Here is a 16,956-nt window from a genome sequence, read left to right as displayed (position 1 = left end):
CAATAAAAAAAAGATTAAGAGCTTGCTCAATTACAAGTAGTCACAGCATGCACAATCAAGTGAACAGAAAAACAAGATATAAACTATATTAAAAAAAAAGACACAATTTAACGAAAAGCAGCCAGTGCAATGTTTTATATGCATTTAAGAGCATAGTAATGTCAAGATCACGATATCTGGCCAACATATTATACAATCTACACAACCTGGAAATAGTAAAAAAAAAAACAAAAAAATAAACCTTTATTTCGGACAAAGACCATAGAATGTTAGTATACAAACGACTTATAAACTAGTGTTAGTAGGACATTATTCGGGCGATTATAAATTCAAATTATAGGGTGTGAAGCTCCATCCACCTTTTTAGAAGGGGGGAGTCCCACCTATCACATAACGTCTTCAGGATACTCTGTTGGGGCTGGCTCGAGTCCGCATGATCGCTGCACAACCTAATAATACCTGATAATTTTAATACCTATTCGAACTCAATTAAGGATATCCTATTCGCTTATAATATTAACATTAGACAGTAGTAAACTTTTTTATTATTATTATTATTGTTATTATTGCTTTGTCTTTAAGAATCCTAAGTTTTGAAATATACCTCATGTTCATATGTTTTATTGATGCATTGTTTGTGTAATGCAACAGGTAATGCACCTGGTACATTTACGTTTTATGTATTTTGTAAAACTAGATGCCGCAACAAACATTCCGTACAAGCTTCGTAACATTTGGCTACGCTGAGCACACATGTCTTGGGCTGGGATCTAGTTCAAAACATTCTTTTTTTGTACCTATTTTTAGTGTTGTAATCCCAACCTGTTTTGTGAGCCAAATAAATAAATAAATAAAATAAAACAACCATCTGTGTGGGCCTCAGCGAACATACCAGAGGCGCTGCAATATCGCGGCAACCTCAACAATATCCTGAAAGCGTTATTATACTGGACGCGCTATTATGCTGGGCGTTAATAGTAGCATATTGACCTAAATTTGTTCTAGATGGTGGACTTACAAAGAAGGAGTAGGTTAATATTCGTGTTGTTTATGTTATAATTAGCCTGATAATTGAAGGAACTAATTTTAGGCGTCAGACAACTCCCAGAATTGGACCGTTATGTGTCTCGCTGCGATCATGCAATTTATTTTACTCGACATTTCATTGTTTATAGAGTATCGTGTTTGTGTGTGGACTTGTGATAATCTGAGATTCCGTGTAGCGACAGACTGCGATGTAATTATCGATATCATACCGCGGGTCAGGGGGCAGGTGCATAACATGTCTTTACATACTTATGTTTGTAGGTATAACATTATTTACACGTATAGCAACGAAATGCGAACTAAGTTGCATTAATTCCGAGTAACGGTTAGTCTCTGGCGGCGATCGTTTCGGTCCAGACATTTCGTCTGTTGCTAAAATTGTGCGCCTACCTGGGAGGACGTATGCTGCTATAAGCTACAGGTGGGCTCGACCTATCATAGACTAAATAGTATACCGCGAGTTTGTACACGGAAAACTGCTTTGTTAATATTCTTGTCAGTTAATTACAGATTATATAGATTTAAGAAATAATAGATTGATCATAATTTTAAAATTACAAAGTTTTATAACGTCCGAGTGGATTATATAATGAAATATAATGTCAACTGTTATACTTTATCTCTGTTGTAGTATGTGCATAGTTTATTTTCAAAACACGACGTTAAAAACACGTGCGACTGGCGTCGAAGGACGTTCTAGATATCAAAGTACAAATGCCTCTAAATATTTATGTACCTAGCATATTAGCCGACATAGACAGATTAAGATATGTTGGAATAATAGATTTCCCAATACTTGATAAATTAGTTTGTTTGATTAAAATAATTGTCTAATCACTAATAACGTCAATCAAATTTTGAATAAAATATCATAGATGAATTTGCTGACTATACTAACAAAATCTTTCAAAAAATGCTCATATATATAAAACAAGTTGGAGCAGCCTCTGAGAGACAACGTGTCCGTAGGCAGGTTGCGCGAGTGTGGGTAGCGCGGTGGCGTCTGCGCGCGTTGAGGTAGTTTGTTTATAAGAGTGTGTGCGGAGGCCGTCTCTCCAGTGGCCAGCGCGCCCCGTCCGCGACATGACCGTGCAGAGCGTTCTGTTGGTGCTGCTTGCCTGCGTCGGCGGTGAGTTACTACTATTAAATATTTTTTTAAATAATTTGAAATCAGAATTAATTTAAAAATAAGTTCTAAATGCAAAATCCGTGTAATAAGGTAATTTATATAGTTAACAGTTGCTTTTTTAAAGTTTCGGAAGTGTCGGAATTGGTAACTTATATACTATTTATACCTCGCAATATTTCTTTTTCTGAATTTGTTTACGTTTGTTAGCAATAGTTGTGTAAAAGAGAAAATTGTTAAAAATAATTAAAGAATTGAATATTCAATTATCTATGTAAATTTTTCATAAGTATTTTAATTAATGAATACTAGATTTCAATGAATAATTTTTTTGATAAACTTTTATCAGCAAAATGTTTCTTTTTGAAGATAATTTTAATTAAAAATAAATATATAAATGATACGACAGTAATTCCAATTACAACAAAATGTTAGGAAAAATGTCGCACAAAAATTTGCAAAACACAATATGTAATATTTAAATTAAAAGTGTTTTAATATAACAGAAGAATATTTACAAATATTTTTTGAGTCCAAAATAAGAAATAAATGATAAGTTGATTGCGCTGCTACGGGTTACGGCGTAGCTATCTGTTACGAGAGCGTTACGACAGACGTTACAACGAACTTGCATTTAAGTGCAAGTGAACTTATGAGTATTATAATTTCTTACTTTGAAGTTGAATTCATATCAACTCGGTAAAAAGTAGGTCATTATAAAAAAAACTACTGTAAAAATAAATAAATAATTATCGAAGCAAGTGGAAATCCATTGCTCCGCCTACCCGGGCAGGATATAGGCGTGAGTTTATGAAAACTGCCAGCAAACACCTCCAGTAATTCGTAGTGGAGCAGCGTGGTGGAGTGTGCTCCACACCCCCTCAGTGCAGTGGGACGAATATAGGCTATTTATGTGTATTATGAAGTTTCGGCTGAGCTCAAGAACCAGTGAATGGATTTGCATGCGGTTTTCACTGTGACGTTAATCAATCACAGAAGAAAAAAGGGAAAAAATATATACAAGTGAAGCCGTCCGACTCGCTAGTTTAGTAATAAAAAGTCACTTGGATATAATAAAAAAACCAATATATATATATATATATATATATATATATATATATATATATATATATATATATATTATATATATTTATTTATATATTCAATTAATTCTTACGTGTGTGGTTTCCATAATTTGTGGCCGGTTAATGGCAATAGGCTCGCCTCCTGTTACATGGGACATAAACATAGCTGGCGAGGAGTGGTTATAATACTAACACCTCAGTCTACTCCTTTCGGGACACAGGCGCGATACTATGTTAAGTTGTTAAATTATTAAAATAAAAAAAAAACAATTCGTATAAAAAATCTCAAGTGCATATCAAAAGTTATCACAGTAAGTTCGTTGAACTAAATCAATAACCTTAAAATAGCACATATTGCGCTATGCAAAAATATGCGCATAATTAATTATATATGTTTTTAGCTCGATATCACAGTTTTTATATTATTATTTCTTTAGGTACGGTAACCAATACGTTTGAACAAAATATTCAAACGATATACAAAAATCAACTTGTACTTCCGGACCCACAATTTTTTATTTTATTTACAAGTTAAAAAAACCGGTCAAGTGCGAGTCGTCGCGCACCGAGGGTTCCGAGGGAGGGGGTTGACTTGCCGTTCAAAAAAGATCCTCTAAGGGTTGAGTTTCTTTTTCAGGAACGAAACCCTTAAAAAGAAAAAAAAAAACTTATGTGTATAACTTATGTCAGACATCACTATCTCCCTAGAGTTATCTCGTTTTCACAGGGTCCACTTATCTAACCTGAATATTTGACAGGTCCAGTTTATTATAGAAGCGACTGCCTGTCTGACCTTCTAATCCAATGAGGAAGCCAGGATAAATTAGGTCACATACCTCAGAAACGCATTTCTCGGGTATGTCGGTTTCTTCCCGATGTTTTCCTTCACCGTTGATTACTTAGCATCAATTATTTATAATCCAGCCTCATACATCTTATTTTTTTATAGGTTCCTTTTAGATGTACATTCTTTCTATCTAAATCTAGAGGATACTGTTAATCACCATGCGGGGTAGAGATACCTTTTGTACCTACTATTTTTTGTCATTATTATGTATTAATGTGTACAATAAGGAGTTACTAAACGAAAACTATTCCATGTTTCAGCGTGGAGCGTCTGGGCGCAAGTGGAGAAGGAGGATAAGAAGAAGGACTGCGAGTTGCGCGCGCGCACGTCGGGCGGCTGGGTGTGCGGCGCGCGCCGCTGGTCCGAGTACGGCGGGGTCTACTACGCCAGCTTTAGGGGCGTGCCCTACGCTCGGCAGCCGCTTGGAGAGCTGAGGTTTAAGGTACTGTCTTCACCACCGATGGTTTAAGTAGTAAAACATGTTAGATTTTAAAATTAAAGCCTCATCGGTCCTGTGCTGCAGGCTTGCCTCTCAAGTGTGAAGTGCCGATTCGATTCCCGGTATCGAACTTGCAAAGAATTATGCATTCTAAGTATTTGTAATCTTCAAACACAATAAGGTAGTTCCCAACTATTCAAATCAGTTACTTTTTGCTAAACGTCAAAATACGAAATGACATTGTATGAAAATGCAACCTGTGACGTCATAGAAAATCTTGACAAAATGTCGCACTTTAATTACATTTTTGTTTATTAAAATTCATAAATAAGTTAAATTGAAAAAAAAAATGAAATTTGGGTTCTTACAGCGATAAAAATATCGAGTCGAAAAATCGAGTCACTTCGATTATCGAAATATTCCTGATTTAACGCAGTAAGAACCCGGTATTGTGTTTTGATGACATAAATATATTTATACATATTCACACATATTTATTCATATATACATATTTATACATATTTACAGACATAAATATATATTCAAAATTTGAAACTAATAAGCAGGAAGGATTAGAAATAACCATTATAGCGTCGTAACCTTTCGCTATTACGTTTATAGATGGACCTAATCAATCATTGCCAACCAAGATCTTGAAAAAAAGAGTAAAAAAAATATAGCGGTTTGACGATACCTATCGTTGCAGTGCTCTAATGATGGCAAAGAGCATCCTGTTAAAATGCCGGAAAATATAACGTGACAAAATTACGTTAAAATGTTAAGAAAATTGAGCACTTCTTACGCTATTGTATTTGTTAGAGATAGATTACAGTAAATAGACAATAAGGCACTGTACGAGGGCCGTTTTGACGTTAGTTTGTTCATCAAGTTTCGTATTAATTATAAACTTCTATAAAGCAGCAAATATCTACTTTATTGTCAAAAGTGACCTGTAGTCAGTCATAAAATTTTTCGAAACATCATAATCAGTATTTACTACTTGAAATCATCATCTCCCTAGCGTTGTCCCGTTTTCACAAGGTCCGTAAATCTAACCTGAAGATTTGACAGGTCCGGTTTTTTTACAGAAGCGACTGCCTGTCCGACCTTCAAACCCGCGAAGGGAAAACCAGCCCAATAAATCATACTACTTCTAATATTTTGTTCTAAATAAAAAAAAATATATTACAATTTGTCGATAAATAAACCGTCAACTTACGTCACTATTGTAATGTGTCAAAACGGCCATCATAGCGTGCTTTAGTATGACGCAATCAGTTTAAGAACGATTTGTCCGCGCAGATAATTGCTAACTGCAAAAGCAAACAGTAGCAGGACGCATGCGTATAACGTTTTATTCCTAAGATATAAGCTGTATAATTTTAAATATGTGAAAAAGAATTTGTCAAGCTAGCGTTTCTATACGCGGCAATATTTTGATTAGTGTGAAGGTAAACAAGTATAATAGTATAGTAGGTATAATGATTTCCTGACTTGACACTGAACGACACCACACACCTGCCGTAAAGAGTTCGCAACGAGAAACGCAACCTTGAGAATATATTTATCAAACAACAAATATTTACATAACGCGTTAAAATTTGTGACCATTTAGAAATCATAACAACAACAGGGGAATTTTTGGCATTATGTAACAAATTCCACGTTTATACAACTTTAGCCAGTGATATTTGATACTTTAATGGTTTAAGATTAGCAAAAAAACCCCGTGTTGCTAATTTTGGCTCAGTGCTTATTATTAAAATTTATGATAGTCCGGAGAATGCGTGACTTACCTACATCACGGTTTCACGGGTTCGAATTTCGGCTTGGGTTCTAAACCACTGATTTCGAGTTTATGAATTCATGTTTGGATCAAAGATAATTGACATTATTTACACACGTGGTTTCCAGGACGCGTCCGGTTAATGACAATAACTTAGCAGCGAGTGGGTGTGTATAATATACACCTCTGCCTACCTCTTCGGGGATACAGGCGTGATGCTATCCAGTAGTCGCCGCAACCCACAAAAAGTGTCAAATCAAAGAGATCTTCAATAGTGGCTACAAGTGTTTAATTACTTGTAGTTCTGCCCACACCGTTAAGTGTTATGGGCACCTTTGTGGGTAAAAATAGATAAAATAGTAATAAAAACAACAACGGACTAACATTATACTCTTGTCAATTCCAGGAGTTGGAGCCACCAGAGCCGTGGAATGACGTGCTGAATGCGACCAGCGAGGGCCCCATATGTCCACAGACAGATGTCTTCTACGGGCCCTTGATGAAGCCGCGCAACATGAGCGAGGCCTGCATTCATGCCAACATACACGTCCCCATCTTGGCTCTACCTTGTAAAAACGAGGGTATTTATTCATTTATATACTCTACTGGCTCAGTCAGTTATGGCACTAAGTCCATCCTTGAAATAATAATCCATTCCGGGGTAACGATCCGATATTCACCACAGGTGATCTAAAAGGCCACATTGAAACAATTCTTCAAAAGAACAATAAAAACAACTGTGCAATGTCAAATAACAATATTGGCATTTTAGATAAGTTGCTCCAATGTGGCCTTTTTAAAAGACTAACTAAAAAACATAGCTGCTTTATGATCGAGCATGTGGCAAACTCAACTTAGAAAGGGATTATGTCCATTTCAAAACGATAAAAAAGCAAAGCAAACTTTTTCTATTCAATTTCTCAAAATGTCAAATTTTCCAAATGCTAATTCTTCTTCTATTCTTCATTCGTCACCATTATTGAACCCCGCCAGGTGTGAGACATGGCTAATTATTATTATGTCTAAACTTAAATATGTATTGCTGTTTTAGGTAAATCGGGGAAGCCGTTGGACAAAGAGGTAGGAAACACGACAGGCCTCCCGATCCTGGTGTTCATCCACGGCGGAGGCTTCGCGTTCGGCTCCGGGGACTCCGACCTCCATGGGCCCGAGTACCTCGTCAGCAACGGGATCATCGTCATCACTTTCAATTACAGGTACATCATTTACTTTTTGCATTTTCTCTCGGTCGTTCGGGTCGTGAGGTCGATAACCGGTTGGTCACCAATTAAAGTGACTGGTAGTCTGTGGTTCTCATTGAGCCGGGGGAGAACCTCTGTCATGTAATATGTTACTATATTCACCCACTCCTCGCCAGCTACGTTTAATTTCTGGTGAGGCTATTGCCATTAACCGGGCAGAAATCCTGGAAACCAGGTGTTCTCAATTGTCTATAAAGTCAAACTTACAAAGGCGAATTCAGTAGTTTAGAGCGATGAACAGTTAAGGGATTAAAGTAATCATAACTTGATGAATTCTTGTACAGATTTTTATTATTAACATGAAAACAACAATGAAAAAGTCTCGGCAGGAATCACAATTGGCTTGGCAACTGCCTGGCTAAGACAATGGTTGGTAGCGATCATTTAATTCCTTATTATCTGGAAGCAATTAGCGAGAATAGAGCAGTAAACTTTGTAAGTGATGGCAATCATCTCCGCTCCTTTCAATTCAATGCGTTGTGATAATTATAATCGTTGAGTTCTCATCTGCACACGTGTAGCGAACAAATTGCAGACAGGTTTCTATGCAAATGTAGTTTTTGTTGCCATAGTGCAGTTAGACAGGTCATTTAGTTTTTGTGGCCGCAACAAATGAGTCAGCGTCTCGAATTCACAGTACTGCATTTATCTCGAGGCAGACGTATAATTTTGGCGAGAACATCGCTTATTTTTTATTTACATCAGCAGTCGTGTAGAGATATATGTCATATCTATCATGTCTGCATATAAGTCTATATGTCTGTTTATTTTATCTTTTTCATATTTATAAGTTTGAGTAGATATTCTTTTACAGTATTTTAGAGGTGTTCTCCTATAATTTTACATACAAGTCACCTCAAAAAAAGAAGTATACATTCATCGCATAATCTGACTTTCAATTAATTAAATAACAATGATATGTTAAATTAATTTGTCTTATAATATTCCAGACTGAATGTATTCGGCTTCCTGTCCCTGAACTCAACCAAGATCCCGGGCAACAACGGTCTGCGCGACATGATCACACTCTTGCGCTGGGTGCGCGACAACGCGCACAACTTTGGCGGCAACCCTAATGACGTCACACTCGGCGGACAGAGCGCCGGCGCAGTATCCGCGCATCTGCTCACTCTGTCGCATGAAGCGCAGGGGCTTTTCAAAAGGTACAGATTTAATTGTTATGTACAGACAGATACAGTACACTGGCAGTTAATAAATGATGTTATTTCGAATTTTTGGATGAAGAACGGTTATTTTACTCGTATAACCATGCTATGATCATAAAATTTCGATTTATGTTTTAAGTAGGTAATAAAAACATGAATTTAATAACATTTACAAAGTAACGAAACGACTGTTTGTATTTCAGAGCGATCCTGATGAGCGGCACGGCCATCCCCGCCTTCTTCACGACGTCCCCCCTATACGCGCAGTACATGGCTAATGCATTCCTCACCGGCCTCGGGATCACCTCTACCGACCCCGATGACATCCACCAGCAGCTCGTCAAAATGCCTCTCGAGAAGATCATGTGGATGAACAAACTGCTCATTGACCAGAACGGCTTAGTGGTCTTCTACCCCGTCGCTGAAGCCATTCACCCAGGAGTCAAAAGAATTCTCTCTGACGATCCCGAGATCCTAATACAAAATGGCGTCGGCAAGGAGATACCGTTGCTCGTGGGATTTACGGACGTGGAAGCCGAGAGTTTCAGGAGGAGGTTCGAAGAGCTGGACATGGTGTCGAGGATTGACAACAACCCGCTACTGGTGCTGTCGCCGACGGTGATCTTTTCTCTGCCTCAAGAGGTGGCGTTCGCTCGCGCCAAGAAAGTCAAACAGAGGTACTTCGATAGCACGCCGAGCATGGACCAGTACGTGAAGTTGGCGACAGAGTATTACTTCCAGTACCCGGCGCTGAAGCTGGCGGAATATCGGCAGCGGAGTGGCACGCCGGTGCTGCAGTACCAGTTCTCGTACAACGCGGACTACAGCCCGCTGCGGACGGCGCTGCACCTCAACTACACGGGCGCCGGCCACGTGGACGACATGACCTACTTGTTCCACTGCAACTCCGTGCGCGTGCCCAAGAGCGACCGCGACGAGTACATGAAGCGGCTCATGAACTATCGCGTCGTCGGCTTCATGCGAAATAACAATTATGACACTTTATGGCCTAAGAACAATAGGTGAGTGAGGTTCTGTATATATTTTTAAAAAGACAATTCACATCCGGAGTCTCTGTAGGAGTAGTCGAGTTATTAGAAAACTACACTAAAGGTGACAGGACCACCCTACCGCCCGTTTCTATCACGTTATGAGCGGATATAATCCTTTAGGCGACCTTTATCGACATGCCTGATATGATTCTGAGAAATGCATGATTTTAGTTTCGATCCAGTTAAGGTAAAAGTTCTGCTTGTGTATTATTAACATTTTTAGCCCACAGATTTCTCTGACACTAGAATTTAAATACAACTCTCCGACAGTTTCTTGTCTCTGAACATAATAAAAATGTGAGACTATTTATTTCCAGCGTCCAAACATGTTTGGAAAGCCCCTCGTGGCAGCCGTACCTGGAGGAGCCGTCACTCAGGGTTCAACCCACACCGGCCGAGCTCACGCCGGACCAGCGCAGCATGGTCGCCTTCTTTGACGGCATCATGGCGCGCAGCTGAATTGACTCACCGCGACTTTAGGCTTCAAGAACTACTCATCTTCAGGAGATTCCAGGGCAAAACACGCCACATTTGACTGTCAATGTTGCCAGAGAACGACATTTATTGTACCTCATTAAATATAGCTTAATAAGACAGTCTAGTCGCTTCTGTAAAAAAAATCTGGACCTGTCAAATTTTCAAGTTAGGTGAGTAGACCATGTAAAACGGAATAACGCTATGATGAAATATTGCGACATTAAAATAGTACATTTTCTGATAAGTCTCTTTCGCACTATTCTGCATACTATATTTGTATCCTGCTGACAGTCAAGCTTTATTCAATGAGGTATTATACCACGGTCTCAGTGGCACTCCCCTATGAACAAACTTTTCTTAAGCAATTTTACAATTTAAGTTAATTTTAATTTTACACGACTGAACATGATAGTGTAGATTCTGAACGTATTATTTATTTATTTAGGTGACTTTTAAGGTTTTTTAAGCATGGAAATTTTGAATCGAAATGAATGGTTTTTAATATTGCACATGACATGAAAAACGGTGTTAACTCAAAAATTTAGTATCTAGAAAAAACGGTTTGAATTGAAGCTTTGAGAGAGTGCAAAAATTGCTTGTAATTGTTGTGGATGAACACCCATTTTTGATTTCATGTGCAATACAGGCTATTAGTGACACAGTAACGAAAACTTTAGGGGTTGATGCAGACCATGATTCTACGTTAATATCAAGAATTTTCCGTTGCAAAACTGTGAGATTGAAAATAAATAAGAAAAAAAAAACACTTAAATATCCATGAATTTTCCGACAGGAAATTCCACTTAATGTCAAATCAGCATCATGGTCTGAATCAACCCACAAAGTTTTCGTTACGGAGTCACTAACACCCTGTATACGTACCTGTATGGCTACCTGTAGGTACTTATACATGGTGTAAGTGACATCTTAATTAACAGTGAGGAGGATGATTCGGCTCAGAGTTAATATCAAGTAGAATTTTCCATAGCAAAAGTATACAATTGAAAATAATTAAAAAAAAAACTCAAAAAACGTCATGAATTTTGCGACGGAAAATTCCACTTGATATGAATTCAGAATCATGAGCCGAATCATCCCGCTCAGTATTCGGTATAGTGTCACTAACACCCTGTATATGAAAGTTTGTTGTTTTTAAGTCTAACGATAATTTTGTACAATTTTATACTGAGCACATATTTTTAATATTACTGAAAATTTTTCAATGGACATTTTATAAAAAATCAACAGGATTAGTACGTAACTTATTTTATGAAAAATATATAAAGGTGGGCGTATAAAGTTCATTGTCAGTGACGATAATTAACAACCCTAATACCAAGGTTGATGAGGTTGGTCATCCACCTCACAACCCACACGCTAGAAGGACCGTCAAACTGAAATTACGAAATCCAAAAACGCAAATAAATGTATGATGGCTTCACGGCATTACGTACTCTTTATTATAAGCACCTAGTTTTAAATTATTCGATACAAATAAATTTAACGAGATTCGTTGTTTCTTGTTTTATTTCGTTTATGGTGGGCACAGACCAAGTCACGTACTTCCCTACTCGTATCTGGTGATAGAGCCACACGTCTGACAATTCTAGCTTAAGGAACATTGTCAAATGTGGTCAAACGCGAAATTTGATTATTCTGTACAATATGTCACCTATTTGATGATGTGTCTTGTGTGTGTGCGCCGAATAACTAATATTTTTGAAGGAGATATACTTACCTACTTAAATTATAAATCTGCAAATGATTATAGTCAAAATGTTCACATAACTAAACTAGACATTACATTTTTTTTTTGTAAAAGAGCAGTTCGTTTATTACTGTATAATCAAAGGCAACGTACTAGAAAAAAAAAAAAAAAAAACAATTATCCCCATTTTTACACACAGGCCCATATTTATAAATTGCGTAACGAGGTCAAAATTATATAATTCGCGTACGCATGGCTGGCGACGTGCGTGGGTCGACGCATTTTATTCACACTGGGATAATGCATCCGCAGTGCAGTCGTTTATTGAAAACGCTACAGTGCACACACTGCTACCAATTATATGAAACTAGATAACTAGCTGGGAAATAGCCGCAAACTCATTGACTCAAAATTTTACGTTTTTGTTAAATAATTCTCTAATTTCAGGTTTAGTGAGGTCGGTTACTAACCTTACAACTCACACGAAGTTAAAAAGTAAACCCAAAATGTTGTCAATATTGTCAATGCTATCAATGTATCTGGCAGCGGTATCAACGGAAAATATAGTGATCACAACGCAAGGCAGGCTGCGAGGAACGCCGCAAGATGGATACGTGTCTTACACGGGCGTGCCTTATGCTGCGATCAGCGAACCGGCAGGGAAGTTCAAGGTAAGAGTTGTTTAATAGAGATAGTATGTCTGTTTGAAGAACATGATTTTGAGTGTCTCGTGGAGCGTGAAATAAGTGTTGGACATCCGAAGTTGCGGAAACCGATCCGCAAACACCATTATGATACTATATAGCTCTTCCGTCTTATTTAAATATTATAATTGACATTATTTCAGAAAGCTGGACTAGCCCCATTCTGGTTAGGAGTGCGAGAAGCCCTAATACCCAACTGCTTCCCGACTTCTGAAGTGGACGAGTGCCTCCGTCTAGATGTCCACGTTCCCAACTCGGGATCCCCGTGGCCAGTCTTCTTGTGGGTCAGCGGCGGCAGTGGACGATACCAGCCGCGGAAACTGGTGCAGGAAGGAGTCATTGTTGTGGTGGTCTACCACAGGTAAGTCACAGCAATCATCATTACAACTCTTAAAGAAGGTAAAATTTATCAGAAATTAATATCTTCTATGTTTTAAACAGACTGGGACCAGTAGGTTTCCTTTGTCTGAATGAAGATGCAGTACCAGGCAACGCTGGTGCGAAGGATGTTGTGCTAGCTCTACGGTGGGTAAGAGACAACATCGTCGCCTTCAGAGGGAACCCAGCTAAAGTAGTCGTGGCAGGTCAAGGGTTCGGAGCAGCGATTGTAGAAGCTTTATTGTTGTCTCCAATGGCACAAGGATTGTTCCACGGAGCCATAATGCAAAGCGGAACGGTACTAAGCCCCTGGTACTTCAATTACGATGCTGAAGATAGAGCCAATGTTCTCGGGAATATGTTCAGTGAAAATGATGACATCACATCCGCTCTACTTAATGCCGACATAGCCGATCTAGTGGCAAATGCGGAAAAACTTGTCAAACCATACTTTCCATTTGGAATGTGTGTTGAAAGAGTCTTCAACAAGGATGAACGCCTGTTGTCAGAACTACCTATTGATCTGCTTTCATCGAAGAAAGCCTTTTCTGTACCACTCATAATAGGATATAATAGTGACGAAGCGTACATATTTGCATCGAATCTAAAGGCAGCGAGAGTATTGAGAAGGATTTTGAGAGATATGACTTTCCTTTTACCGGAGGAATTAAAAATAAACAAGAGAGAAAGTTTCCAGGTTGCCAGAAAATTAGGTGATGTTTATTTTAAAAACAACCTTACTATGGCTTCTGTTCTAGCATACCACAGGTAAAGGCACAGAAAATCTTGTTTCATTCTTAAGCAATTTTTGGCGGAAAATACACGTTAACTGAGGATTATCTTTGAATTTCAGAGACGCATACTTTATAAATCATATTTATCGAAGTGTCCGACTCCACGCAACATCCTCACATCACCCAGTGTATTTGTATCAGTTCTCGTACGTTGGTGGCGTGGGGGTGGAAGCTGAACCCGGAGTGAAAAAAACAGGAGCAGCGCACTCGGATGAACTGGCTTACTTGCTATCCGGGAAGGATTTGGAAGGAGAAGACGGGACAGTCCAGCAACGCCTAGTGAAACTTTGGTCAAACTTTGCTAAATATTTGTAAGGAAAATTCAATCACTTCCATTTGTACCTTGACCTAATTTGTTTATTTCGGTACGAAGCAACACCCTAAACTAGGAGTGGCAGGCTAGGTATCAATGGTTAATCCGGGTAAAATTATCGATGTGTTGAACTGAAACGCTAACTTGAATAATATGTACCTCATTTTGTCTTTTATACGGAAATTTCGTCAAATACCACGTCTATTGCAACAATATTAATCACCAATAAGTTAAGCGCTTCTTCTTCTTATCGTGTGGGTTGTGAGGTGGAATACTAGCCTCATCAACCCTGGTGTCAGGGTTACTATTGAGCCGCCAAAGGCCCCTGACATGGCTCATGTAACGACTACTTACTTACATCAGTAAGTAGTAACCGGGACCAACGGCTTAACGTGCCTTCCGAAGCACGGATCATTTTACTTTCGGACAATCAGGTGATCAGCCTGTAATGTCCTAACCAAACTAGGGATCACAAAGTGAATTTTGTGATATGTCCCCACCGGGATTCGAACCCGGGGCCTCCGGATCGTGAGTCCAACGCTCAACCACTGGACCACAGAGGCCGTAGTTAAGCGCTTAAAGCGCATTTTGTGCGGGTTCGGATAACCGATGAGATCAGGGGGTCAAAAGCCACATTGTTTCGAAACAATTCATCTAAAAAGTAGGTAATATAAATATTTGATGACATTGCATAGGTAGGGTAGAACTTTTATATGCACAAACAAATTGCAATATTGGTTTTTTAGATGAATTGCTTCAATGTGGCATTTTTAAATACCTCGCAACTTTTTCTTTCATTTGTATGAAATTCGAGGTTTCTATGGGTTTTATCTACGTTTTTCACAAGTTTATATTTTGTCCAGGACGCCGACTCCTCGTCTCGGAGACTCGTCAAGCTGGGACCCCGTCGAGGCCCACAACCCTCGACTCCTCAACATCGGGGCCGAGCTCAAGATGGATACGTTTCCTCACAAGAGACTTGCTGACATGTGGGACGACATTTACGAAAAGTACTATTACTCGCGATATCGGAGCTCTATTCAGTAGCAGATAACACGAAATTTTGAAGTTTCTAATTGTAATGGAAGAAATACATAATATTATATTATTGCGACTTATGACTTACTGTTTGGCTATTATGTAACATCCCCATCTCTTACCTGCAATAAAAAATAAATAGATTTAAACAGGTGTCACATCGCCATTTGATACGCAACACGATCCTACGTTATTCAAAGCAAGAATTATGCGTACGAGGGCTGATTGATGAGTATCCGAAATGAAAAACTTTTTAAAACTAAAATGGAATAAAATATATACCGTTCTATTTTTAAATCTTCAGTAAGCTTACATGCAAAATTTTATTTCATTGGCGCCAAAAAGTCTACTTTTATGCGACGATTGATTTTTATTTGCTAATTACGTTTGAAAAATGGAAAAAACTGAAGTTCGGGCCGTTATTAAGTTCTACGTTTTGAAGGGAAAAATAGCAAGTCAGATTAAAACCAAGCTGGATGCCGTATTAGGTGACTCTTCTCCTGCGTTGAGTACAGTTCACACCTGGGTAACCGATTTTAAACGGAGCAGAAAGAGCTGTGAAGACGCCCATAGAGCCGGACGTCCAAATGAGGTCACAAATGAAGTATGATACGAAAAATTTAAAAAATTGTTCTAAACGATCGACGATTGAAATTACGAGTAAAAGTGGCTAGGTGGCCAAAGATTTTCTTCAAATAAAGAAGTCATTGCCACCGTAGACGGCTATTTTGAGGGGTTGCACAGGATCTTCTACCAAAATAGTATAAAAGCTTTAGAGAAGCGCTGGAATAAGTAAGTGTGTAGAGGTAGAAGGAAGCTATGTTGAAAAATAAATCATTTTTGTGTATAATATTAGCAGTTATCATTTTCATTTCGGATACTTATCAATCAGCCCTCGTATGAGGAATTTAGATATAATCCAAACTATAATTATTATTTTTAATACAATTCATCTCATCTTCATCTGTGCAAATAAATAATGTTTGATGTGTGACTTCATGTGACACGTCATATGTTGCTATAAGAAGATGCAAAAATATTTTAGAGAACCGTTGAATGGATTCGGCATTTTGTTTTAAAGTTTTGTACGGAAAGAAAAATGTGTCCCTGAAACTGTAAAAACCTATTGATAGTCTTATTAGCCTTATCAAATTGGGATTAAAATGGCGTTTTGTCGTCTTCTGTAATCTTTATTATGATTATGTATTTGATAATTGTTACAAGATTAAAGTAAAAAAAATCTTCTTTCACTATTTCACTGCAGTACACGGGGTCAAAAAGACCACATCGAAGCAATTCATCTAAAAAAGTCAAATTGCAATATTGCTTTTTTAGATGAATGGATGGATTATATTTGAATTTTATTTTTTTTTGTTGCTAAAATAATTATATTTTGTATCAAAGGTATGTGCCTGTCATACAAGGTAACTCCAAACCGCACAAATTACTCATGAAAAGATTGTGATGCCCGAAAAAGCCTTGTAGCCCTAAAAGGGCCTTCAGAAAAGTGGGCCAGCTATTAAATTAAATTAATTAAAAATTATTTATTCATCACACACAAGTAATAAGTTTACAAAAGTTTGGAATAGCTTTGTATGATTGCCTCGAGTGTGTGATCTGGAGCCTAAGCTAGGGCGACCCTGTATTTCAGGACTCCAGGTCCCCACCCGCGAATCGCTTAACTAAAATAGGTGCAAAAGAATTGATATCAGGTCTGTGTGTGCATGTATATGT

The 16,956-nt window shown here is 38.1% G+C and overlaps 2 protein-coding genes across 3 annotated transcripts in view; one reads left to right on the top strand and one right to left on the bottom strand.

Moving 5' to 3' along the window:
• LOC126375247 (serine/threonine-protein kinase D1) overlaps positions 1-16,956 on the bottom strand; it is a 101,421-nt gene that overhangs the window by 65,389 nt on the left and 19,076 nt on the right. The gene's annotated exons all lie outside the window — the stretch shown is intronic.
• On the top strand, positions 1,379-15,305 carry LOC126375040 (uncharacterized). Its single transcript, XM_050021882.1, has 12 exons — positions 1,379-2,176; positions 4,366-4,547; positions 6,737-6,911; positions 7,382-7,547; positions 8,543-8,755; positions 8,962-9,780; positions 10,128-10,266; positions 12,367-12,666; positions 12,843-13,060; positions 13,141-13,845; positions 13,931-14,182; positions 15,048-15,305. The coding sequence occupies exons 1-12, from the start codon at positions 2,131-2,133 to the stop codon at positions 15,229-15,231; spliced, it is 3,399 nt and encodes a 1,132-aa protein (XP_049877839.1). The 5' UTR covers positions 1,379-2,130; the 3' UTR covers positions 15,232-15,305.

Source organism: Pectinophora gossypiella, chromosome 18, assembly GCF_024362695.1.
Source record: "Pectinophora gossypiella chromosome 18, ilPecGoss1.1, whole genome shotgun sequence".
NCBI classification, from domain to species: domain Eukaryota; kingdom Metazoa; phylum Arthropoda; class Insecta; order Lepidoptera; family Gelechiidae; genus Pectinophora; species Pectinophora gossypiella.
Note: the sequence above shows the minus strand (reverse complement) of the source record. Positions and strands in the feature narration are given on the sequence as shown.

Excerpts from the sequence above, each read along its gene's own strand:
- LOC126375040 (XM_050021882.1), top strand. The coding sequence starts at position 2,131 with ATGACCGTGCAGAGCGTTCTGTTGGTGCTGCTTGCCTGCGTCGGCG. Across the intron at positions 9,781-10,127 it reads TTATGGCCTAAGAACAATAG|CGTCCAAACATGTTTGGAAA; the intron begins GTGAGTGAGGTT and ends ATTTATTTCCAG. Across the intron at positions 13,061-13,140 it reads GTTGTGGTGGTCTACCACAG|ACTGGGACCAGTAGGTTTCC; the intron begins GTAAGTCACAGC and ends TGTTTTAAACAG.